The sequence below is a fragment of the Schistocerca gregaria genome, chromosome 3 (assembly GCF_023897955.1).
Source record: "Schistocerca gregaria isolate iqSchGreg1 chromosome 3, iqSchGreg1.2, whole genome shotgun sequence".
NCBI lineage: Eukaryota > Metazoa > Arthropoda > Insecta > Orthoptera > Acrididae > Schistocerca > Schistocerca gregaria.
The window spans coordinates 529867490-529894067 of record NC_064922.1 but is presented as its reverse complement, the minus strand read 5'-3'; the positions used below and the strand labels follow the sequence as shown (position 1 = coordinate 529894067).

Genomic DNA, 26578 nt, shown 5'->3' with positions numbered 1-26578 from the left:
TTAACATTTAACAGAAGGAACTGCATGTCATGATCTGAAAGTCTTCACAGTCAAGTCCAAATCTGAAAGACGGATCATCAAAGAAGTACAGCACTTAGCACTGAAAGCACATTTATTATGGACACTAACTTACGAACTGAACCGAACTGTCCCCTGAATGGAGAGTGTTACTCTTTAAACAAACATGGAGTATTGCCGAATATGCAAACATTTCAAAAAGTAGAAGTTACTCGTACATTGTGGAAATGATAAGTACTAAATAACAAATATTTCCTGTTGATCAGATTTGTACAGTTGACCCACCAGCAATTCTAAGCGCTACTCTACAGTGCATGCAGCAAATTTTGGGGCCATGTCCCGCTCCTGAAGGAACAGTGACCCACTTTTTCAGAAGTTTCCATTTGGAGTCAGTTGCAGCATCCTAGATCTTGATCTTATCAGTGGTCCTCTGTATGGCAATGCTTTAGGATCCTAGCATTTGGGTCATGTTGTCACATACTCTTCACTATGGTGAGGATTATAGGTAGCCCCTCCCATTGAAGCTTTGTGATCATTGAGTTAGCATTCAGTTTACGATCATTGAGTTAGCATTCAGTTTCCTTGAACGAGAAGCTCCATCGTCTGTCCCTCAGCTCTGTAGTGGGACTTCACACGAATGACATGAATGACATCTGCGGTTTTGTCATCTAGATGTTCTAGTAGCTTTTGATAGTCTCACTTTCTACCACTGAAAAAAAAAAAACCTACCAGGTCTTGAGTGTACCTCACTCACCAGTATTTGACATTATATGGCTCTCTGTCTTGCTCCATGGCATTCAGGGACCATATGCAAGCCAGCTGTCTTGCTTTCTTGGTCCTGATGATTCACATTGTCTTTCTAAGTATTGTCCAGCTTCACTGTTTAACTGAGCTTCTAGACTGATGTCTGGAACTTGTCCTGAAGATTGCAGGATAACATCAACAACAACAAACACCCAGAGCAATCTTTGTTATCTGTGCATGGTGTAATAGCTTTGTCAGTCTGGAGCTCCGTTCTTCCAGAGTCTGACTGGTTGTGATGCCTACCAGAAGCCCCATTTGAAAATAACATCACAACTACATTTTCTGAAAACATTGAATAGGACTGGTATGATGGTTGACATCTTGCGGTGTAATAGTTTTTTAACACTTGCAATTTTCTTTCCGGTAGCCCAAAACGTGTCCAAACCATCCACATTGGAAACAGACTGGTAAGTTGTCATCTAAATGTCTGTTCTTCTGTGGAGCTTTTTACTTCGTGAAGGTATTTGTTGAACCTGCATCATTCAGATGCTGAGTTGTCATTTGATGGTGGTGGAGGAAGTCCAAGTTAGCGGAATCTATTCTTCTCGGTGCGTTTGACTGGTAGTGGAGATTGGTGTTAAAGATTTATTCTTCAACATTCTCTGTTTTCTCCAGACGTGATATTGGCATTTATAGCTGCTATCTATTGTGTTCAGTCCGACATTTCTGGCTGCCATAAAGTACTGTATCTCTTTTACCATCTGGTGTATGAGACAGGTGAGGCCATGGTGATCTTTCACAGCTGCCACAGTTCTGGAGTCATACTTCCTTCCTTTTGTCCCATTCTTTTTTGTTGTGTTTGCTTGGTGCACTGCCACTGTTTGACTAATTCCTCTGTTCTAGTGACATCCTTTAACAGAAGAGCTTGGTAAATGTTTTCTGTGTGACTCCTTTCAGCAAACATAAGATTTTGTCGATTTGTCGTATTCGGATTCACAACGTGACAAACTTCCAGGCAGATTAAAACTGTGTGCCGGACCGAGACTCGAACTCGGGACCTTTGCCTTTCGCGGGCTAGTGCTCTGCCAACTGAGATACCCAAGCACTACTCACGCCCCATCCTCACAGCTTTACTTCTGCCAGTACCTCGTCTCCTACCTTCCAAACTTTACAGAAGCTCTCTTGCGAAGTTCTCCCGAGAAAGGCAAAGGTCCCGATTTTGAGTCTCGGTCCGGCACACACTTCTGCCAGGAAGTTTCTTATTAGTGCACACTCCGCTGCAGAGTGAAAATCTCATCCTGGCCAAAACGGTATTTATCTAAGGTTGCCTCATTTCCCCATAACATTTGGTGTGATATTAAATTGTTCTTGCGTGAACTCAACTTGCTGCTGATTATCACCAAATATTTTCTTCGCGTCATAACTGTATTCAAGTCCAAATCAGGATACAGGATCATCAGTCAACTACCACACTTAGCATTGAAAGCATGTGTATTTATGGACACCAACGTACAGATGGACGAGACTGCCTCTTGATCAGTGTGTGCTGGTATTTATAAGGATACAGAATATTCCATAATGTCCAAACATTCCCAGCATAAGAAATTTCAATAACCTTCTAGAAATGATAAATACTAACAAATATTTTTGGGCGATCAGATTTAAAGTGCCAACACAGCATGCCAGCCAGCAGTGCTGAACACTACTCTACAATTCATGCAGCACAGCTTGCAACAATATTAACAACCCTGGGTAGCTCTTCAACCAGATTCATTCCTTCAGAAGTATTATCCTTATATAGCCCCAGAGAGTACCTGTGCATGTTGTGTGTGGAAGTGGAAAGGAAACAGCAATGACAGTGAAGGTGTGACATGATTCCATTTGTGATCTCGAATGGCCTAAATGCTTAAGGTAATAGTTCACAAATGCAAGGAACCTGAGTTTGTATTCTGGTCTGCCCAAATTTTTGGGTATCAGCATGGATAAAAAAAATTAGAGAAGCAAGTCATATTGGACTGTTCCTGGTCCCTCAACAGAAAATTTGTTAATCTGTTCCTCACCTTTATTCTTGAATATTTTGATTATGTTTGATCTGTTTTTACTACCCAGCTGTAGCAAAACTATCATTATGTACTTCCCGGCCTTCTTTGATGTTTGAATTTGACTATTTATTGCCAATAGTTGCATGGTCATACAGTGCATGTACCCAATGTTTTCTGCTGTAGTGTACTTTCAGTGCCACAGCCCTTATTATTGCCAGTCCAATGTTTTTATGTTGTCTTATTGCAAAGTCCATACCTTGTTTCAAGTGGAAATTAAAATGTGAAATGTTGTTTTCAAGGGTATAATGGATAAGATATAACTAGTTTTTCAAGGCTTTCACATTGTCAGGTGAAACACACATGCATACATGTGTTTAAAGTGGACTCTTACCATACTTTATTGGTTAAGAACTGTAAACTAAAACTGAAGAATTTGCAAAAAGGTTGGAGAAGGGACCTTGAATGTACCTGAGGCTGTTGAGAATTTCAAAGGCAGCATTAGGCGACAAACAGGGAAAGGAATACACCAGAACACATGGGATTAGCATTGAGAACAATAATAGTGATGGCTGCAGAATCAGTGGTTAAAAAAAAAAAAAAAAAAAAAAAGGACATGATAGAAATCCATAGATATGAAAAGAGAAAATGTAGGAAATTGATAGGACAAAAAGGATTTAAAAAAAAAAAAATGAGATGGACAGGAAGTGCAAAATGGTTAAGTACTGGTGGCCAGAGCTGATAGTGGTAGGAGTATATCGAAGGGCTATAGAAGGGAAATGAACTTGAAGCCAGTGTTAGAAAAGAAAGAGAAGGTAAATGAATGTGAGAGGGGAGACACAATACTGTGAACAGAATTTGACAGAGCACTGAAGGTCGAAACAAGGCTTCTGGAATAGAAGATCCCTCAGCCTCTTAACTGCTGATATCCCTGGGAGAGCCAGCCATGACTAAACTATTCCACAGGTGGGCAAGATATGAGAGACAGGAGAAATACTCTAAAGATTTCAAGCATTTAACAAGAATTCCAAATAAAGTAAGTGCTGACAGATGTGACTCTTAGCGAACTATCAGTTTGTAAGTCATGATTGCAAAATACTGATATGAATTATTCACAGAAGAATGGAAAAAGTAGTAGAAGCCAATCTCAGGGAGATCAGTTTGGATTCTGGAGAAATGTTGGAACTTGCAGGACAATGCTGACCCTACGACTTAAGTTAAGCCTGGTTAAGGGAAGGCAAACCTATATTTTTAGAATTAGTATATTTGGAGAAAGCTTTTGACATTGTTGACTGGATATGCTCTTTTAATTTGTGAAGGTGCCAGGGAGTGAAAATTCATGTACAACCTGTACTTGTGTGAAAGGAATCTGTGGTCGAGAAAGGAGTGAGACTGGATTGTAGCCTACCCCCAGTGTTATTCAATCTGTTCATTGAGCAAACTGTCAAGTAAAGCAAGGAAAAAATGGACACAAAGTTCAGGGAAAACAAATAGAAAAACTTTGAAGTTTGCTGGTGACATTGTAATTCTGGCAGAGACAGCAAAGGACTTAGAAGTTGCAATGTTCCTCACATCCTTTCCTGTTGTATCAGGTGGCAAAGTCAAATTGATCAGGAGCTTAGCCTTCCTGTTATTTAATCTTCCTCGCCTTATTATCTCAGCACAGTCGCCAATCTTTTCTGTTCAAACTTCTGTTTTCGAAATGCTGCAATTACTGCTGGAAGTTGTAAGAGTACAAACAAAAACATCCAACTCTTGAAATCAGTGCTTGGTTTCACATTGACAGTCTCTTGCATATTATATGCTTGTTTATAATAAATGTGCATTAGAAAGCTGTTACATTAGTTGAAACATGGCAAAATCATTGATAAGGACAAAACCCGAAAACCTGTCTTACTTTGGAGATTCCAGTTGGGTGTGTGTATATTACAAGTTTTCTCTTATCCCTTATGATGCACACCATGTCTCCAAGGCAGGAGGCAAAGACATGGAATAAACTTCTCGAGCAGCAAGTACTGCGAATGTGATATGATGATTGTCATCCCACTTGCAGAGATACACTGATACATGCATGTAAATAAAACATAAATACAAGCAGATTGTTTAATTGAAAAACAAGGATGATGGGATGTAGTCAAATTAAATCAGGTGACACTGAGGAATTTGATTAGGAAATGAGACACTGAAAGTAGAAGATAAGTTCTGCTATTTTGGCAGTAAAATAACTTACAATGGCTGAAGTAGAGAGGATATAAATGTAGAACGGCAATGGCAAGAAAAGTGTTGTTGAAGAAAAGGACTTTGTTAATCATTAAATATAAATTTAAGTGTATAGAAATCTTTTTCTGGAGGTATGTGTGTTGAGTGTAACCTTGTATAGAAGTGAAACATGGATGATAAGCAGTTCAGACAAGAAGAGAAATCTTCAAATGTTGTGGTGCAGAAGCTTGCTGAAGATTAATTGGGTAGACTGCATAACTAATGAGAAGGTACTAAATAAAATTGAAGAGAAAAGAAATTCGTGGCATAACTTGACAAAAAGAAGGGATTAATTAATACGAGTAGGTCAGATTCTGAGACATCATCGTAATTTTGAATTTAGTAATAGTGATGTGTGGGAGGGTAAAAATTACAGAGGGAGACCAAGAGATGCATAAAGTAACCAACTTCAAATGAATGCAGGTTGCCGTATTTATTTGGAGATGAAGAGACTTGCACGGGATGGAGTAGCATGGAGAACTGCATCAAACCAGTCTTATGACTGAAGATGACGACAGTGGTGACAACGATAACAACAGTAGGGGACATGTGGCCTGTAATGAAAAAGTGTCATGCTGATTTCTCTATTGGCAAAAGATTCCGGAATAGTCCCCCATTCGGATCTCTGGGAAGGGATTACCAAAGGGGAAGGAACCATGAGAAAAAGATTGAATAACCAATAAAAGGGTAATATTCTAAAAGTTGGGGCATGGAATATCAGAAGTTCGAATGTGGCTGAGAAACTAAAAAATCTGAAGGCTTAATCTAGATATAGTGTGGGTCAGTGAAAGGAAATAGAGAGAAGACCAGAAATCCTTGTCAGATGAGTATAGGGTGATAGCAACAACAATAGAAAATGTTATAACAGGAGTAGGATTTGTTATGAATAGATAGGTAGGGCAGAGTGTTGGTTACTGTGAACAGCTCAGTGATAAGGTTCTTCTCATCAGAATCGACAGCAAACCATCACCAACAACAAAAGTTTAGGTATTCATGCCGATGTCGCAAGCTGAAGATGAAGAGATAGAGAAAGTATGTGAGGAGGTTACTGAATGGGTAAGTCGGTATGTAAAGGGAAATGAAAATCTAATACTCTTGGCCAATTGGAATGCAGTTCGGGGGATGGAGTAGAAGTAGTATTATGGAAGAATATGGGCTTGGTACTAGGAGTGAAAGAAAAGAAAGATTAACTGACTTCTGCAATAAATTTCATCTAGTAATAAACTGTTTAAGAATCACAAGAGGAGGAAGTGTACTTGGAAAAGGCCGGGAGATACAGTAAGATTTCAGTTAGGTTACATCATGGACTTTGATCACAATTTACTAGAGATGAAGAGTAGGGTGAAGTTTGAGATTAGTCGGGAAAAATCAATTTGGAAAGAAGTGGGATATGAAAGTACTAGGGAATAAGGAGATATGCTTGAAGTTCACTACAGCTATAGTTACTGCAATAAGAAATGGCACAGTAGGCAGTTCAGTTGAAGGGGAATGTACATTTAGAAAAGGACAATCACAGAAATTGGAGAGAAAAACATAATTACAGTGAAGGTAACTCCGAAGAAACCTTAGTTAACACAAGCAAGCAAAAAATTGATCAATGTAAGAAGGAAGTATGAAACTATTCAGGGAAATCCAGGATTGCTGAAATACAAGTCACTTACAAATGAAATAAACAGGATGTGCAGAGAAGCTAAGACGAAATGGCTACAGGAAAAATGGAAAGAAATCTAAAATGAAACGATTGTCGGAAGGACTGACTCAAGAATATAGAAAAGTCAAAAGAACCTTTGCTGAAATTAAAATCAATGTGGTAACATTAAGAGTGCAATGTGAATTCCACTATTAAATGCAGAGGGGAGAGCAAATAAGTGGAATGAGTACATTGAAGGCCTCTATGAGGAGGAAGATAGGTCTGATGACGTGGTAGGAGAAGAAACAGGAGTCAATATAGAAGAGATAGGGGATTCAGTATTAGAATTAGAACTTAAAACAGCTTTGATGATATCTGGGGAATAAGGCAGGAGGGACAGACAACACTCCATCGGCATTTTTAAAATTATTGGAGGAAATGGCAACAAAATGACTTTCCACATTGGTGTGTAGAATCTACGAGCCCAGCAATGTACCATCTGACTGTCATTGCACAATTGGCTTAACAGCTCATGCATCCAAGTTTACTGCCCAAATAATGTACAGAAGAATGGAAAAGAAAATTGAGGATATGTTAGATTACAGTCAGTTTGGCTTTAGGAAAGGTAAAGGCACCAGAGAGGCAGTTCTAACATTGTAGTTGATAACAGAAGGAAGAATGAAGAAAAAGCAAGACATGTTCATAGGATTTGTCAACCAGGGAAAAGCCTTCGACAGCATAAAATAGTGCAAGATGTTTGAAATTCTGAGAAAAATAGCCGTAAGATACATGCAAAGACAGGTAATAAAGAATATGTACAAGAACCAAGAGGGAATAATGATGCACAGTTACTGGAAATAACACATATAGCACCTTACAGGATTCAAGCAGGTTCATACAAGGCAGGGAGGCTTGTTATTGCGTACAGGATACAGAGCTTTAAGTGCAGTCTAGAAGAGGTAGAATAGGATGAAGTATACACAGAAAATGATGCTGATGCCAAATTCAATTTATTCCACCATAAATTTGTCTCAATTTTTTAGAGTTTCTTTCCTGAAACATTATCCATAAAAGCCATTACAAAGTCAAATAAGCCATGGATTACTAAGGGAATTAAGATATCGTGTAAGAGGAAGAGGGAAATATATGGACAGGCCTGAATAAGTCAGGATCTGACATTACTTGCTTATTACAAAAGATACTGTAATATTTTGAGGAAAGTTATTAAGAAGTCGAGAAGCGTACTTGCTTATTACAAAAGATACTGTAATATTTTGAGGAAAGTTATTAAGAAGTCGAGAAGCGTACGTGTTCTGACAGAAATTAAAATTGCGGGTAATAAGATTAAAACTATATGGAATATTGTCAAATGGGAGATGGGGCAGCCCAACAGTGCACAGCATACCACTGCAATAAAGCTAAATGATGATGTTGTGAGTGATAATTCACAAGTTGCAAGTATTTTTAACACTCACTTTCTGAATGTAACACCAAAAATAGAGTTATATGGTTCAGTTGAAGAAGCAAAAATATATGTAAAAATGTCATTCCCCAGGACTTTAGGCCTTTAGAAATAGCACCAACATACCTCACTGAAATTACGGGAATTATAAATATACTGAAAAACAAGAGCTCATGTGGTGTTGATGGAGTCTCTAGCAGAATTGTGAAGTGTTGTTTTAATTTAATAAGTGGAGTCCTTAGCGATATATGTAATGCTTCACTGGCACAGGGAATTTTTCCAGACAGATTGGAATATGCAATTGTCAAACCTCTTCATAAGAAAGGTGACAAGAGTGAGTTAAATAATTATAGACCAATCTCATTGCTGACTTCAATTTCTAAAATATTCAAAAATGTTACGTATTCAAGAGTAGTCTCACATGTAAGTGAAAGCAATTTACTCAACATGTCACAGTTCAGATTCCAGAATGGTCACTCGACTGAGAATGCTATCTACACATTTACCTATCAAACAGTACAAGCCCTAAATAACAAATTATTGTCAGTTGGTATTTTTTGTGATCTCTCCAAGGCATTTGACTGTGCGGATTATGTCACACTCTTAGAAAAACTCAGGTTTTATGGAATTGAAGGCTATACACACAGCTGGTTTGAATCATACTTAATGAACAGAAAGCAAAAAGTTGTGCTGAACAGCACAAATAATGTTGGGAGGGTGGTAAATTTTAGTGAATGGGGAGTTATCACAAAGGGAGTCCCACAGGGTTCAATGTTAGGTCCTCTGCTGTTCCTTATTTACGTGAATGACCTCTCACTTAACATTCAGCAAGGGGAACTAATACTTTTTGCAGATGACATGAGTGTTATAATAAATCCCATTCCAGAAAAAGCACTGAAGATATTGTTAAGGATGTCTTTCAAAGAATTATTAAGTGGTTATCAGAAAATGGACTCTCCCTTAATTTTGAAAAAATTCACTATATCCAGTTCTGTACACCGAATAGAGTCATACTGACAATTGATGTAGCATATGAACAGGGCTTAGTTAACAGGGTAAATTTCTCCAAATTTTTTGGTGTTCACATTGATGACAACTTGAACTGGGAGAAGCATATTACTGACTTACCAGACAACTAAGTTCAGCTTCTTTCATTTTTGGTATAATCGCTAGTCTTGGTAATAAACAGATCACCCTCCTAAGATACTTTGCATATTTCCACTCAATAATGTATTATGGAATAGTTTTCTCCGGTAACTCACCACTTAGACATAAAATATTGATTGCACAAAAGAGAGCAGGGAAAATAATTAATAGTGTTCACCCAAGGACGTAATGTAGGCACCTTTTCAAGGAGTTAAGCATTTTAACTGCATTATCAGAGTACATAGATTCGCTAATGAAATTCATTAAAAATAATCCATCTCAATTTGCGAAGAACAGTGATGTTCATACGTACAACACTAGAGGGAAAAATGGCCTTTCCTATCTATTATTGAAGCTGTCAGTTGCTCAAAAAGGAGTACATAATTCAGCAACAAAAATCTTGGATCATTTGCCCAGCAACATAAAAGTGTCTGGCAGGTAGCAGATTAAGTTTTAAATGTGGTTTAAAATAATTTCTTTTGGGCAACCCCTTCTATTCCATGGGCGAGTCTTTTAGAAATGGTAAAAAAAAGAAACAAGTAACTCTAAATGTAGTTGCATGTGTATAACTAAGAATTTCAGTAATAGTAATATTAATATTAGTGCGCGCGTGTGTGATAGTGTATACCTGTCCTTTTTCCCCCCTAAGGTAAGTCTTTCCACTCCCGGGATTGGAATGACTCCTTACCCTCACCCTTAAAACCCACATCTTTTCGTCTTTCCCTCTCCTTCCCTCTTTCCTGACGAAGCAACCGTTGGTTGCAAAAGCTTGAATTTTGTGTGTGTATGTTTCTGTTTGTTTGTGTGTCTAAAACAAAGATTCCAAGACTTACCAAGCGGGAAAGTGCCGGTAGAAAGGCACAATGAATAAAACACACAAACACACACACAGAATTTCGGGCTTTCGCAACCGGCGGCTGCTTCGTCAGGAAAGAGGGAAGGAAAAGGAAAGATGAAAGGATGTGGGTTTTAAGGGAGAGGATAAGGAGTCATTCCAATCCCGAGAGCGGAAAGACTTACCTTAGGGGGGAAAAAAGGATAGGTATATACTCGCGCACGCGCCCGCGCGTCCCCGCGCGCCCCCGCGCGCGCGTGCGCCCGACAACACACACACACACTCACACACACTCACTCACTCACTCACTCACACACACACACTCACTCACACTCACTCACTCACTCACTCACTCACACACACACACACACACACACACACACACACACACACACAGACACAGAAACAGACATAAGCGGACATACTTAAAGGCAAAGAGTAATGGCAGAGATGTAAGTCGAGGCGGAAGTGTGGAGGCAAAGATGTTGTTGAAAGACAGGTGAGGTATGAGTGGCGGCAACTTGAAATTAGCGGAGATTGAGGCCTGGTGGATAACGAGAAGAGAGGATATATTGAAGGGCAAGTTCCCATCTCCAGAGTTCGGATAGGTTGGTGTTGGTGGGAAGTATCCAGATAACTCGGACGGTGTAACACTGTGCCAAGACGTGCTGGCCTTGCACCAAGGCATGTTTAGCCACAGTGTGATCCTCATTACCAACAAACACTGTCTGTCTGTGTCCATTCATGCGAATGGACAGTTTGTTGCTGGTCATTCCCATATAGAAAGCATCACAGTGTAGGCAGGTCAGTTGGTAAATCACGTGGGTGCTTTCACACGTGGCTCTGCCTTTGATCGTTTTAGGTAGGGTGGCAGATGATTCGCGTGAAAGGAAGTGCTCCATCGCAGCGAGGCCCTAACTAAAACTAATAAGAATGGGAGATGAAGAACAATGTACTCGGATTATGAAACGTGTAAGCCAGGGATGTAGTCTTTCTCCCCTACTTGTTAGTCTAGACATCAGAGGAACAATGACGGAAATGAAAGAAAGGTTGAAGAGTGGAATTAAAGTTCAGTGTGAAAAGATATCAATTATATGATTCGCTTATGACATTGCTGTCCTGATTAGAAGTGAAGAAGTATTACAGGATGTGCTGATTGGAATGAACAGTCTAATGAGTACAGAATATGGATTTAGAGTAAATCGAAATGATAAAATTTGAAATGGAGCGACTGGAAATCGATATCCTGGGCATATCGGAGATGGCCCCAACCAGGTGATTTCTGGTCTGGAGAATACAGTGTCATTCACACCGGAACTGACCAAGATAGACCGGGAATGGGAGGAGTTGGAATAATCTTGAGGAAAAACTATGGCTCACGTGTCAAGGGATATGTGCAATATAGCTCTCGAATAATACTAGTCAAACTTGAAACTAAACCAAAGGACACTGTGATAATACAAATATACATGCCAACATCCAAAGAAGAAGATGCAGTCATTGACGAAATATACGAAGAAATAAGTGATGTGATGAGAAATGTTAAGGGAGATGAAAACCTGATTGCCATGGGGGACTGGAACGCGATTGTGGGTGAAGACCCGGAGGAAGGAATTGTTGGCAAATATGGACTTGGAAGAAGAAATGAAAGAGGTGATCGACTGATCGAGTTCTGCTCAAAGCACCAATTAGTTGTTGCAAACACACTTTTCCAACACCACAAACGAAGAAGATATACATGGAAGGCCCCTGGAGACCTGAGGAGACAACAGATTGACTACATTCTAGTGAAAGCACGTTTTAGGAACCAGATAAAAGATTGCAGGAGCTATCCATCTGCAGACATAGGCAGTGATCATAACCTGGTCATGATGAAAAGTTCACTGAGATTCAAACGTTTGAAGAAGAAGCCAGTAAAACTTAAATGGGAACTAGAAAAACTGAAAACTGAGGGACTGGCAAAGCACTATGCTCATGAAACAGACAACCTAATTAAAAATTTTCAACATGGTGGAGTAAATGAAGACTGGAATCAGATTAAATCTGGTATATACAAAGCAGCAGAAAAGATAGTTGGAAGAACTGAACCCAAAAACAAGAGGAAATGGATTACAACAGATATTATTGAGCTTATAGAAAACAGAAGATTATACAAAAATGCAACTGAGGAACAAGGAAAAGCTGAATACAGAAGACTAAGGAATTTAGTTAATAGAGAAGCTAGGAAAGCAAAAGAAAATTTTCTTGGAGAAATGTGCAGGAAAGTAGAAGAAAATATGCAAAACGGAAGAACTGATTTAGCTTACAGAACAGCAAATCAATTTTTTTTTTTTAACAAACGTAAAACAGTACTCTCAGGCACAATAGAAAATAAAGAGGGGAAAATGCTGTTTGGTGAAGACATGCTGAAGAGATGGAAAGAATACATAGAGGAGTTGTATGCTGGAACACCTCTTTCGGAGGAAGTAATAGGAAGAGAAGAGGAAGTAGACGAAGATGACAAGGGAGATGACATTCTGCAAGAAGAATTTGACAGAGCTCTAAAAGAACTACAGGACAACAAAGCAACGGGTATTGATGACATCCCTGCAGAACTAATAAAGAATGCTGGTGACGGCATGAAAATGATGCTGCTTAAACTTATTAGGTCCATCTATAACACAGGAGAGATACCGACAGACTTCCAGAAATGTATCATTGTTCCTATACCAAAGAAGGCAGCAGCTACAAAATGTGAACAGCACCGAACTCTTAGCCTAATATCACATGCATCAAAAATTCTCATAAAAATAGTTGTGAAGAGAATTGAAGAGTAGGTGGAGGATATGCTGAGTGAAGATCAGTTTGGTTTCAGAAGGGGATTGGGAACAAGAGAGGCGATTCTGGCACTAAGACTCATTATCGAAAAGCAATTACAGAAAAATAAACCAACTTATATTGCCTTTATAGACATGGAAAAGGCATTTCATAACGTTATCTGGCAAGAGATGTTCAGAGTGCTGAGGAAAATTGGAATAAAGTACAAAGACATCCGCGTGATACTCAGTTTCTATAAGAATGAGGTGGCAGTGATTAGGAACTGTCACCAGGAACAACAAGCAAATATTAGAAAAGGGGTAAGACAAGGATGTGCTCTCTCTCCTCTTATATTCAATGCTTACATCCAGGAAGCTATAGACCAAGTTCGAGAAACTACTGAGGTGGGGATCAAAATTAATGGGCAGAAGATAGACATGGTACGTTATGCAGATGATATTGCTATAGTCACGGAGACAGAAGAAGATCTAGAGGAAGTCCTCAGAACAACGGAAAAAATTCTATACAATCAGTATGGAATGAGAATAAACAAGAAAAAGACTAAAGTGATGGTATGCAGTACAGGAGCAGAACATGAACCTCCGAGAATTAGAATTGGAAGAGAGGAGCTGGAAGTGATACAGGAATTTACTTACCTGGGAAGCAAAATCACAAGGGATGGTAGAAGCCGGAAAGAAATTGCGACCAGAATACAAAAGGCCAAAATTGCATTTAATCGGAGAAGGAACTTACTCACCAGCAACAACATCAGTCTGAAAATAAGGAAACGCATCATGAAAGGTTTCGTTTGGAGTGTGGCCCTATATGGATGTGAAACTTGGACAGTTGGAAGAGCAGAGAGAAGACGGCTAGAGGCCCTGGAGATGTGGTGCTATAGAAGGATGATGAAGATCAGCTGGACAGACAAAGTAACAAATTAAGAGGTGCTTAGAAGAGTACAGGAAACCAGATCTCTGTGGAGGCACATCCAAACAAGAAGAGACAAACTTGTAGGGCACATCCTACGACACAACAATATCATTGGAACAATAGCAGAAGGAGTTATTGAGGGAAGGAATCGGCGGGGGCGACCAAGGATATCATACATGCAACAGATCATGAATGATGTTGGATGTAACACATATGTGGAAATGAAGAGGAAAGCAGACAGAAGAGAGGAATGGCGCTCTGCTGCAAACCAACCTCAGGGTTGAACACTAAAAGAAAGAAGAAGTAAATCGAAGAAAGCTGAAAGCAGTGAGAAATATCAGAAATGAGAAAAGTGAGAAACGTAACATCAGGATTGATGAACATGAAGTAGATGAAATTAAGGAATTCTGGTACTTAGGTAGCAAAATAACCAAAGACGGTTGGAGCAAGGAGGACATTAAAAGCAGAGTAGCACTGGGAAAAAGGGCATTCCTGACCAAGAGAAGTTTACTTGTATCAAATATAGGCCTTACTTTGAGGGGTAAATTAGTGGGAATGTACGTTTGGAACAAAGCTTCGTACGGTAGTGAATCATGGACTGTGGGGAAAACCCCAACAGAACAGGATGGAACAGAATCAAAGCATTTGGATGTGGTGCTACAGAAGAATGTTGAAAATTAGATGGACTAATAAGGTAGGAATGAGGAGGTTCCCTGGAGAATTGGAGAGGAAAGCAATATATGGAAAATACTAACCAGAATAAGGGACAGGACGGTAGGATATATGTTAAGATATCAAGGAATAACTTCCATGGTACTGGAGGGAGCTGTAGAGGGTAAAAACTGTAGAGGAAAACAGCTGTTGGAATACACCCAGCAAATGATTGAGGATGTATGTTGCAGTTACTGCTTTGAGATTAAGAGGTTGGCATGGGTGAGGAATTCGTGGTGGGTTGCATCAAACCAGTCAGAAGACTAATTCAGTGTCATAGGTTTTTCGTAGTGCTGTGACGAGGGAATTAGTTCTCAGAATAGTAATAGATTTGTTTATAGTCCCATGCTAGGGAAATGGGGGTCTTACATGTTGGCACAAAGCAGTGTTGCATAGTGTTCTAATAAAAAAAGTTACCTTACCAGCACCTTACCCAAAACACTAAAAATTGTGGTGAATGTTATTGTGGATATCTTTAACAACCATGCTTTGCAGTCTAGACTGGGATATATCTATTTTGTTGGGGAGATTTCTAATAGTAAATAGCTGAAAACCTTAGAAGTATATGGGCAAATAGTAATTGTTAGAATCACTATAGATGTGGGATCACCGACACGCACACTGGCTACGAATCTACCACCCCTTGTCAAGTCAGTCATAGGGCTTTGTGAAACATGCCCAGGGCTCCATCCACCATTGATGTAACAGATTTCGTAAAACACTGTCATTGGTTTTTGTTTTCATGACTGACTAGCCAAAAAGACCTTCATTGCCTTTCAGGAGTATCATTTTGTGTTCTAAGATGTTAATGAGCCAGAGTATTAGGAGATATGCATTTATTTAATCTAATATTTGGTTGTGGGACATTTGTGACATTTTATGTCCAGTGGCAGTTAGGTGTCATTGAAGATTTGAGACTGCTGAAGTAAGATTCTGACCATACTGAGATTTACATTCACCTCATTTTTATCTGTTAACTGCCATAATCACCTTGATAAATACTTCGTATTAATGTGTGAGATGCAGGTGCAACACCTGTCCCCTGCATCAACACGGCCTTTGCTAGTCTAGTCCTGTGAGTGGTATATCCGAGGCAACCGTATTGAGTTTCAACTTCTTTGCAAGTACTGCTCTAAAGTTTATGCTGACATGCGCAATTGTGGCTTTTCATTTATAAGTTTAGTTATCAGTTTTCTACTAATTATAAGTTTAGTTATCAGTTTTCTACTAGTTATAAGTTTAGTTATCAATTTTCTAATTATAAGTTCAGCAACCACCAAATTCATATTATTGAGGAAAAAGACCTTGTTTCACAAAGTGCCTAGCATCCAGTGCACATTAGCCTATCAATTACTCATATGGTTTTGAACACACCCCTGTTGGTTTTTGAACTTTTTTGATCAAATTCTAAGTTGATTTATGAATGAATCGTAAATTGATTTTTGAATGCGTGCATAGTGTCTTTGCCAGGGGAATCCCCATCCATCTAGAAAAATACTTTCGTGCAGACAAAAGGGGACGGTTCTATACGAGCTGAGCGAATAGAGCCGAAAGGGTGAATGACAATTGCTGTTGACTGGGTTTGCAAATCATCAGCGTTTGCAAATCATCAGCGTTGTTTTAATAACTAGCAAATTCCATTGATTCAGGCTACTAGAGTACATGATAAACAACTAACAGGAATAATAGGCAACTAAGATTACGTGTTGTCGTCTCCGTGTATCCAAGAAAATGAAATTTTGACAGAAAAGTTTTGGCCAGACCGGTGCACTACAGTCCCCGGCTAGCAACCACTAAAGTTCTATTCTGGGAGTAGCACAGAAAACGCGTTGTATGAGCACTTAATAACGCCTAACCGGATAACTAAACGGGTGATTGTGGCAGGGTTAGTGAAGTTAACCAGAGAATAAATTGTGAGACTGGCAGGAATGGCTGCAGGGTGTGATAACTGGAACCCTAACATGTACCACTGCACCGCAGGAGAGCTTCTGTAAAGTTTGGAAGGTAGGAGACGAGATACTGGCAGAAGTAAAGCTGTGAGTACCGGGCGTGAGTCGTGCTTCGGTAACTCAGATGGTAGAGCACTTGCCCGCGAACGGCAAAGGTCCCGAGTTCGTGTCTCGGTCGGGCACACAGTTTTAATCTGCCAGGAAGTTTCATACTGGCAGGAATAGTTACAGAATTAGTAATGAAAAGTTTGTTTGTTAGAAAGAGGAAGGAGAAGAAACGGAGACTGTCACAAATTACGGAAGTATATGACAATTCCAAATTTATATAAAATTATGTACTACTACTTTTCGCTCTCATGATTCAGAAGCTAGAGAGTATGCGACCATTTGTGCCAAAACATTCTCGTTTATTTGGTGTGTGTGTGTGTGTGTGTGTGTGTGTGTGTGTGTGTGTGTGTGTGTGTGTGTGTGTGTGTGTGTAAAACAACTGCTGCAATATTAGGCAGGCCAATTTCGTTTTATCTAGCAGACAGTGACAAAATACACGTAATGAGATTGAGAAATGACATCAGTCTTAGGTACTATTTGTATTAACAGCTTTTTTGGCATTAGACAACGACATTTTGTTTTTTCACGTAGCGAAACGTTTCGAACTTTGATGGCGTAATAGATTCTTTCCCAGAAAGGAAAGTATGCCATATAAAGTTGTGGCAAGATTAGAGAGAAAAAAAAAAGCCAGGACTTAAGGATTGAAGAAATGTGTACTGTCTTGCTTGTCTCTTGTCTTTACTCGTATGTATCACTATATAATATTATGTCACACAGAAAAGCAAGTTATTAGCTAATAGGCAGTAAACACTGCAGATTTTCTGAACAGTTCTTGTTCTCCCGGTTACAAATAATCCCATCCACTATTAATTGCGAGATTGCTTTTAAGCGGGGCAGGATGTCAAACCGGCCGACTGGGAGCAGGCGAGGCGCCACAGAACGCTTTAATTTCCACTGGCCTGAATGTAGTTTGATGGCACCCATTAAAAAATATTACACATTTGAATTCCGCAGAGCAAAATACAGAGAAGTTCTATGGAAGAATGCTGTGTGAAGAGGCATGACACTGCACTTCGGCACACTTAATACCAAATAACATCTCTCACGTTGCCTCAATCATATATGTTTTATGTATCAGAAACACATGTGCTACAATATGAAGATATTTTTGAAAAGTCGATTTTTTAAATTTTTGGCGTCCTACCTCAAATGCTTGAGGGATGGGGAGCACCACTATCTAATATTGGCCTGGTTCGGAAATATCATAGATCCGGACTTGATCCACAGAGCAGTCTAAGTTGTAGTGGGTAGGTGGTAGCCTCCATGTGACCCGTGTTTACGTTAAGTGATTTTGTTGTTTCCTCTTCGTTTATTGCTCTCACGTCAAATGAAAACTAAATGGATATCTGTGGTTGAGAGCTATCAAGTGAATTAAAATACATACTCATAATTACGGAAGGCTATAATAAGTTATTAGTTTTGGATTTTATTTTGTTTCTACCTTTCTGGCAGTCAAGCGTTAATCGCCTTGCAGAACAATGAAGTTATCTTTCTTGGTTTGTTAAAGAAAATTGACTTTTATTAATCTTTTCGACTGAGGCAGTCAATTTATTTGAAACGAAGTGTTTATATCCACGCTATTGCCTAGTTTCAACTGTTTGCTAGATTTTAAGTTTACGTTTTCATCGTCTAGCACGTATGGCATTATGCCATAATAAAGAACCAAACATGAGATAATGTGGTACTGGTACATCTGAATCTGGACATACAAATGTTCACTTTAAGCCAGATTATGCATTTTAACAGGGTTTACAAAATTCCCATACTCTTGGAGTACCCTCTAACATCTTGTTTCTTTTATGACATAATGTAAGATCTTTTAATGTTTTACACGTACAAATGCAGGGGCTTCCTGCGTCATCGTAGCTGTGCAAGCACGGCGACGCCTGTCATCTGGCGCAACTGCTGAAATGAATCTATTTCTAACAGGTCGTGGGAAAATATTCCGAATGATTGTTTGAAAAACATTACTTTCAATTAAATTAAATTTCCTTTTACATAAGATGAACTCTTGGTGCGAATGTCCAATGAATTTCTTAAATCACAGAGCGTTTGACTTTCATTCAAAATTCAGATCTTTGAGAATTAGAATATTTTCGAGCCCAGAAGATCAGACGTTTATGTCGTTGTTAAAAAATTTACTGGCACATTTCTGTGATGTACCTTAAAGTGTAACAGGCGCAAAAAAGATCAACATTACGTGTGAAAGCCTAGCTTCTCTTGCAGCTTATTAATCTTAGAGGCCAATAGTGAAGGGTACGTGAAAGCTTTTCTTTTCTTTTAGCAACACTATGTATATTAGTTTAAACCATTCCCTTTCCCTGTTTGTGTGTCCGTGCTGCTTAAGAGTGATGTTGCTATTGGCTGACTACATCACCTGTCCTATGCTCTGAATATCCGTTGTCATCGGCTGGCGAGACATGACCTACGACCGGCTTACAAAAGCACGTCGCAATCTCAGACTCAATCCTTCCGAAAGTAACAAGCGGTGTTTGGTGGAATTCGAATTTATACTTTCGTAACATGAAATATGCAGTGTACATGTTGCTGCACCATTCTACAATAGTGTATAAAACCACAACCATTGAAAGGGCTGATAAGTTTTAAAGTTCTGAGGAAAAGTATACTGTTACTTAACATGGGAAAAGTGTATTTTCATTTTTCATCCGGGAGAAAGTGTATTTTTAACCGAGAAGAATCCGGGAATTTTTTTTCCTCGTCCATATATACACCCTGGCATGTCTTTCATACTTGAAAAACTGCCCTTGAGTGAACAGGATAGTGATGCAAGTGTATAGTTTACGTAAGTAGAGTGATTCACTAAATATTTTGTTCTTCATCACTTTCAAAAAACCTCTACCAATAGAGCTCTAGATGTGTTACTAAGAGCTTTGGACAATCTTATAGTGTGATATGACTATTGTGATTTAGAGGTAGTGATATAGTCATCATCTTCTTCAATCTGTTACTGTAAAAGTACTTGAACGTATACCTAGTGTTGAAATTTGTGCAAACTGTCCAGGGCACAATTTGCTTTTACAGAAGTTGCAGGAAGAAGGTATAGATAATTAGGTGCTAGGAGTTAAACTGGAATAGAAATAAATGTGTGAAGTCAAGTCTGCAGAATACAATTCCAAGTCTGTTCCTCAGCCATCCACTTTACCTTCTGCCAAATTTCTTGCTTCACTTAGTAACTATTGCTATGATCCTTATTAGAAAACATTTTTAACTGATAGTTGTTTCTGCAGGTTTTGGAAATAAATGCATCCAGCAGGAGGACAGGAAAGCGAATCCTTGCAGATCTTCAGGAGGCAACACAGTCGCATAGAATAGGAGTACCTGGAGCTGATTCCAATCAATCAACAATAACAAAAATATTCAAAAGAGGTTGTACAAAATAAATATTTTGTTTTTATAAAGCTGTTCAATCTTGACTGTCATTAAAAATTACCAGGATATCTTAGAAGCACAAAAAGTAACAACAGATATGACATGTGAAAGACATAGCTGCTATTTGATGGCCTTTGTTTTGTAATTCTCTAAAAGTTCTGTTTTTCACCCAGGGTTTCTTTATTAAAATTTTATTTTTGTGATAATTCCTTCTTATTTTCAGGAAAGGGTAATTCAAAAACAGACTCAAATGAAAGGTCCATGAAGAAAGAAATGTCTTTGATTCTTGTTGAAGAAGTAAGTTTGTTCTTTTATTCTTAATAAATGTTAACATATTGTAAATGTAAATGAAACTTCCTGTTTAAACAGGATCATTGCATTGTATTTAGTTCTGAAAGTACTTTGCTTTTGAAAATTTCGTTAAATTCATTTTAGATCATCTGTTGTGAAATGAGAAAGGAGGAGAATGGCCTGTAAGAGGGTTATTTATTCTAAACTGTATGAAAATACTCCTAAAGACATTTTTTATGTATTGTTGCATTTGATTTGCAATTAAGAACATCTGATGACCACTCCCTGCCCTTGCTGTCATATTTTCCATTTGGATTGATATGTGTCTTTGCATTAAAAAAAACAGTGTTTAAATAGAATATCTTTACTGCTTTTGTGTCACAGTGTAAGATTTTTGAAATAATTGTTTCAGGTGGATATTGTGTTTGATGACTATGATGAAGGATTTGTTTCTGCTTTGTCTACACTTGTGACAACCTCGAAACGCCCAGTTATTTTCACTGCAACGGATGAAAATTGTCTTCAAGTCACACGTCTTGTAGACAAACATCTCGTACTAAAATATGATATTGCTCCATCCAGAATATTAAGTAAGTTTATATGTCAGTGAATTGAATAATACACAGCAAAAATGCAGTGAATTTAATGTCAAAAAACTGACCTTAAGAACATAAAACTCACTCACTTAGTTGATTCAGTAAAAGGAGCAAGGTCAATAAAAATACGCATAAATTTTAGTCTGTTGCTCTCTTTAATTTCTTAGATGACAGTTAAAAGAGATAAGGAACCTTGAAACATGCTTTACATTGTGAAGTAGAGGAAAAAAATATTGCAGAATAATTGGGACAGGTTTTTTTCGTGTTAAAGTTATAGATGTTGAGCATGAGATGGTAGGAGGAATACTCATAGCTCTCCAGCAGAAGAGTTAATTTACAGCTAAATGTTGCACAAACCTGCCACAAACAATCCAGAGCTGATAGAGAGCATCATGACTGATAAAGGGATTAGTGATCACAAGGTCATTATAGCTAGGCTCAAAACCATTTCTTCCAAATCCATCAGAAACAAACGCAAAATAATTTTATTTAAAAAAGCGGATAAAGTGCCACTAGAAGCCTTCCTAAAAGACAATTTCCATTCCTTCCGAATTGACTATGCGAATGTAGACGAGATGTGGCTCAAATTCAAAGATATAGTAGCAACAGCAATTGAGAGATTCATACCTCATAAATTGGTAAGAGATGGAACGGATCCCCCGTGGTACACAAAAAAGGTCCGAACGCTGTTGCAGAGGCAACGGAAAAAGCATGCGAAGTTCAGAAGAACGCGAAATCCCAAAGATGGGCTAAAATTTACAGACGCGCGAAATTTGGCACGTACTTCGATGCGAGATGCCTTTAATAGGTTCCACAACGAAACATTGTCTCGAAATTTGGTAGAAAATCCGAAGAAATTCTGGTCGTATGTAAAGTACACAAGCGGCAAGACGCAGTCAATACCTTCGCTGCGCAGTGCTGATGGTACTGTTATCGACGACTGTGCCGCTAAAGCGGAGTTATTGAACGCAGTTTTCCGAAATTCCTTCACCAGGGAAGACGAATGGAATATTCCAGAATTTGAAACAGGAACATCTGCTAGCATGGTTTCTTAGAAGTAGATACCTTAGGGGTTGCGAAGCAACTCAAATCGCTTGATACGGGCAAGTCTTCAGGTCCAGATTGTATACCGATTAGGTTCCTTTCAGATTATGCTGATACTATAGCTCGCTACTTAGCACTCATATACAACCGCTCGCTCAGCGATACATCTGTACCTACAGATTGGAAAATTGCGCAGGTCGCACCAGTGTTCAAGAAGGGTAGTAGGAGTAATCCATTTAACTACAGACCTATATCATTGACGTCGGTTTGCAGTAGGGTTTTGGAGCATATACTGTATTCAAACATTATGAATCACCTCGAAGGGAACGATCTATTGACACGTAATCAGCATGGCTTCAGAAAACATCGCTCTTGTGCAACACAGCTAGCTCTTTATTCGCACGAAGTAATGGCCGCTATCGACAGGGGATCTCAAGTTGATTCCGTATTTCTAGATTTCCGGAAAGCTTTTGACACCGTTCCTCACAAGCGACTTCTAATCAAGCTGCGGAGCTATGGGGTATCGTCTCAGTTGTGCGACTGGATTCGTGATTTCCTGTCAGGAAGGTCGCAGTTCGTAGTAATAGACGGCAAATCATTGAGTAAAACTGAAGTGATATCAGGTGTTCCCCAGGGAAGCGTCCTGGGACCTCTACTGTTCCTGATCTATATAAATGACCTGGGTGACAATCTGAGCAGTTCTCTTAGACTGTTCGCAGATGATGCTGTAATTTATCGTCTAGTAAGGTCATCCGAAGACCAGTATCAGCTGCAAAGCGATTTAGAAAAGATTGCTGTATGGTGTGTCAGGTGGCAGTTGACGCTAAATAACGAAAATTGTGAGATGATCCACATGAGTTCCAAAAGAAATCCGTTGGAATTCGATTACTCGATAAATAGTACAATTCTCAAGGCTGTCAATTCAACTAAGTACCTGGGTGTTAAAATTACGAACAACTTGAGTTGGAAGGACCACATAGATAATATTGTCGGGAAGGCGAGCCAAAGGTTGCGTTTCATTGGCAGGACACTTAGAAGATGCAACAAGTCCACTAAAGAGACAGCTTACACTACACTCGTTCGTCCTCTGTTAGAATATTGCTGCGCGGTGTGGGATCCTTACCAGGTGGGATTGACGGAGGACATCGAAAGGGTGCAAAAAAGGGCAGCTCATTTTGTATTATCACGTTATAGGGGAGAGAGTGTGGCAGATATGATACACGAGTTGGGATGGAAGTCATTACAGCATAGACGTTTTTCGTCGCGGCGAGACCTTTTTATGAAATTTCAGTCACCAACTTTCTCTTCCGAATGTGAAAATATTTTGTTGAGCCCAACCTACATAGGTAGGAATGATCATCAAAATAAAATAAGAGAAATCAGAGCTCGAACAGAAAGGTTTAGGTGTTCGTTTCTCCCGCTCGCTGTTCGGGAGTGGAATAGTAGAGAGATAGTATGATTGTGGTTCGATGAACCCTCTGCCAAGCACTTAAATGTGAATTGCAGAGTAGTCATGTAGATGTAGTAATGTAAATTATACATTTGGTTGTGCCCAGAAAGTCCGGTTGCTCAGTTATTGTCACAATAATTGTAAGTTTACATCACAAGACAGTTTGTTCTTACAGTTGTGGTGTAGTGGTTAGACTCTACATTTTCATTTGTGACACTGGTTGTTCAAATTCCAATGGACCTTTTGTGGTTTTTATAAATTGGTTAAGGCAATTGCTAGGATGTTTCCTTTCAAAAAGCCACAACTGATTTCCTTCCCCAATCAGAGGTTGTATTTTGTTTCTAATGACCATAATCTTCCTTCTTTATAATAATTGCATCATCAGTCTTCAAAATGATTTTGAGTCTGTTGTGTACTACTTCTAATCCTGCTAATAAATCTATGTTCATCTCTCCTGCTATCTATCTTTCTTCTTCTTCTTCTTCTTCTTCTTCTTTTCTCTTTTTCCAGTTCTTGTGCACAACTATGTTCCTTCTTTCTCAGTTAATCATTTAGTTACAGCATTATGGATGTATACTAATAATGGGCAAAGTTGAAACAGATTGAACAAGGGGCCTTCAAAAACAAACGAGCTGGAGGCATAATTATAGAAACCAGTATCTGTATGTTAGAAGTATTGACTCTGGCTGTTTGAAACACTTGTCTCACTGTGACTCAAGGTGGTGAATGGCTATCTCAAAAAATTCCCAGGGCTGTGATCTTAACCAGTTCCGCGCGTACACCTGGACATCGTCGTCCAAGGTGAATCATTTGCCCCTCAGAGCCTTTTTAAAGGGACCAAAAGTGGCGTAATCTTCTGATTCACTTCCTGCAGTATGAGACAACAATGAATGCCCAGCATTACTCACAAACCTTGACCACCCTTCACCAAGCGATAAGATCAAAACAACCAGGCAATCTCACCCGTTGGGTCATTCTGCTCCACGACAATGCAAAGCCTCATATGGCCAACACAGTCGCGGTACTCTTGCAGAAATTCAAATGGGAGGTTCTCGGCCAACCTCCATACAGTCCAGACCTCTCTCCCTGTGATTATGCCATTTTTGGTCCCCTTAAAATGACTCTGAGGGGTAAATGATTCACCTTGGACGATGACGTCCAGGTGCACATGTGAAACTGGATAACATCACAGCCCCGGGAATTTTATGAGATAGCAATTCACTGCCTTGAGTCACAGTGGGACAAGTGTCTCAACAGCCAGCATCAATACTTCCAACATAGAGGTACTGGTTTCTGTAATTACACCTCCAGCTCATTTCTTTTTGAATGGCCCCTTATACACCATGCTCCGGAGAAGTCGGTGACAAAGTAAGTGGATTAATGACAGGAAAGATCCAGCGTGTTTTAATAATAAAATTCAAAATTTACTGAGGAAGCGGAGACTGTTGCACACTTGGTTCAAAAATGAATGCACGAATGATAACAGGCAAAAGTTCCTAGAAATTCATTTATCAGTAAGATTGGTGCATAAAATGCTTACAACCACCACCACCACCACCACCACCACCATACCTTTCCAATAGATCTTGCTGAGAACCCAAGAAAATTCTTGTCCTGCATAACTCACTATGCAGATCGAAGGTTTGTATCCAGTCACTTGTTGATGAGTCTGGTGTGGCAACCGAAGACAGTGAAAGGAAGGCCAAATGGTTTTTCAGAGAGAACTCTATGGTGTTGTCTTCTTACTTAGATTGGATTTGTCGCGAATCTCTCACCAAGAACGAGATCCCAAGTGACTGGAAAAAGAAGTGAGGATGAGTGCTGTATACAAGAAGGTTAAAACAATGAGTCCACAAAATTACAGACAAATATCCTTAGCATCAGTTTGCTACAGAAGTCTTGAACGTATTTTCAGTTTGAATATAGTATATTTGTGTGAGACAGTAGAGCTTCTGTCAACAAATGAATGCGGATTTAGAAAGCATCATTCATGTGAAACTTAGCTTGCCAGTTTCTGACGTGATACCCTGTGTACCATGGATGAAGGGTCACAGAGTAATTTTGTATTCCTAGATTTCCTGATAGCATTTGACATGGTTCCCATTGCAGACTGTTAACAAAGGTACAAGCATGAGGAATAAGTCACAGTTATCTAAATGACTCTTAAGACTTCTTGAATAATAGAACTTATTACATTGTCTGCGGCAGCCGCGTGTTCTTCAGAGACCAGAGTATCATCAGGAATGCCGCAGGGAAGTGTGATAATGACCGCTCTTATTCTCTATATACAGGGTGTCCCATTTAACTTGACCACCCTAAATAACTGTTTGTCCAGATGCAAATTTCAAAATGTTTCAAGCAATTGTTCTTTAGCCATCAGGGGAACATCAATCAGCATGATTGCCTTCATTGCAGCTTTGTTTTTTACAAAGGTATGAACAGCGGTATGACTTTTTTAAATGGCACCCTGTATTTTTTATTCAGTAATTCATTTCCTCTCCTAAACACCTATTCAAAAATGTATCACAGTGTACCATTCACTGAAACACAATGTTATGAATTACTTAACACAAAATTGACTTTGACTCTCCTGTACCTTTGCTCAGGAGTAGAACATTCAAAGGTGCTAAAAGTAGTGACTGACCCTGTACACCAATACACTGGTGCACTCGTTGAATGAAAGAATTATTTACTGCTTCCAGTGTTGCCTGCTGAAGAGAATTACAAGCAAGCACGATGTGCTCCTGCATGTCCTCTGGAGTTGGAATATCGCGATAGACGATGTCTTTAATGCATCCCCAAAGAACGAAGTTCAGAGAATTTAAATCAGGAGACCTAGCAGGCCAAGTAACTGTCCTCCTCAATCAATCCATCTGGCAGGATATCTTTGGTTCAGAACACGACGTGCATTTAAGGCATTGTGTGCTAGACATCCATCGAGTTGATACCACGTAAGCATTCTGGTTCTTGGTGGAAGAAGAGGAGGAACTTGGCATTCGTCTGAGGAAGTTGGCATGAAATAAGGGCCAATAATTGTAGTGCCAAGCATCCCACACCAGACGTTAAATCTCCATTGATGCTGATGTTCCACTTGTCTAAACCATCGTGGCTAGTCGCTGGACCAATAATGCATGTTCCTTGTATTTACCTGTCCTTTGTTTGAGAAGGAACATTCATCGG

At 39.2% G+C, this 26578-nt stretch overlaps 1 protein-coding gene across 1 annotated transcript in view; it reads left to right on the top strand.

Moving 5' to 3' along the window:
• The window catches only part of LOC126355934 (ATPase family AAA domain-containing protein 5), a 112464-nt gene that overhangs the window by 70197 nt on the left and 15689 nt on the right, over positions 1 to 26578 (top strand). Inside the window, exons 8-10 of the mRNA XM_050006506.1 lie at positions 19876 to 20014; positions 20241 to 20314; positions 20721 to 20898. Of these exons, the coding sequence (XP_049862463.1) occupies positions 19876 to 20014; positions 20241 to 20314; positions 20721 to 20898 (391 nt within the window). The remainder of the gene's footprint in view (positions 1 to 19875; positions 20015 to 20240; positions 20315 to 20720; positions 20899 to 26578) is intronic.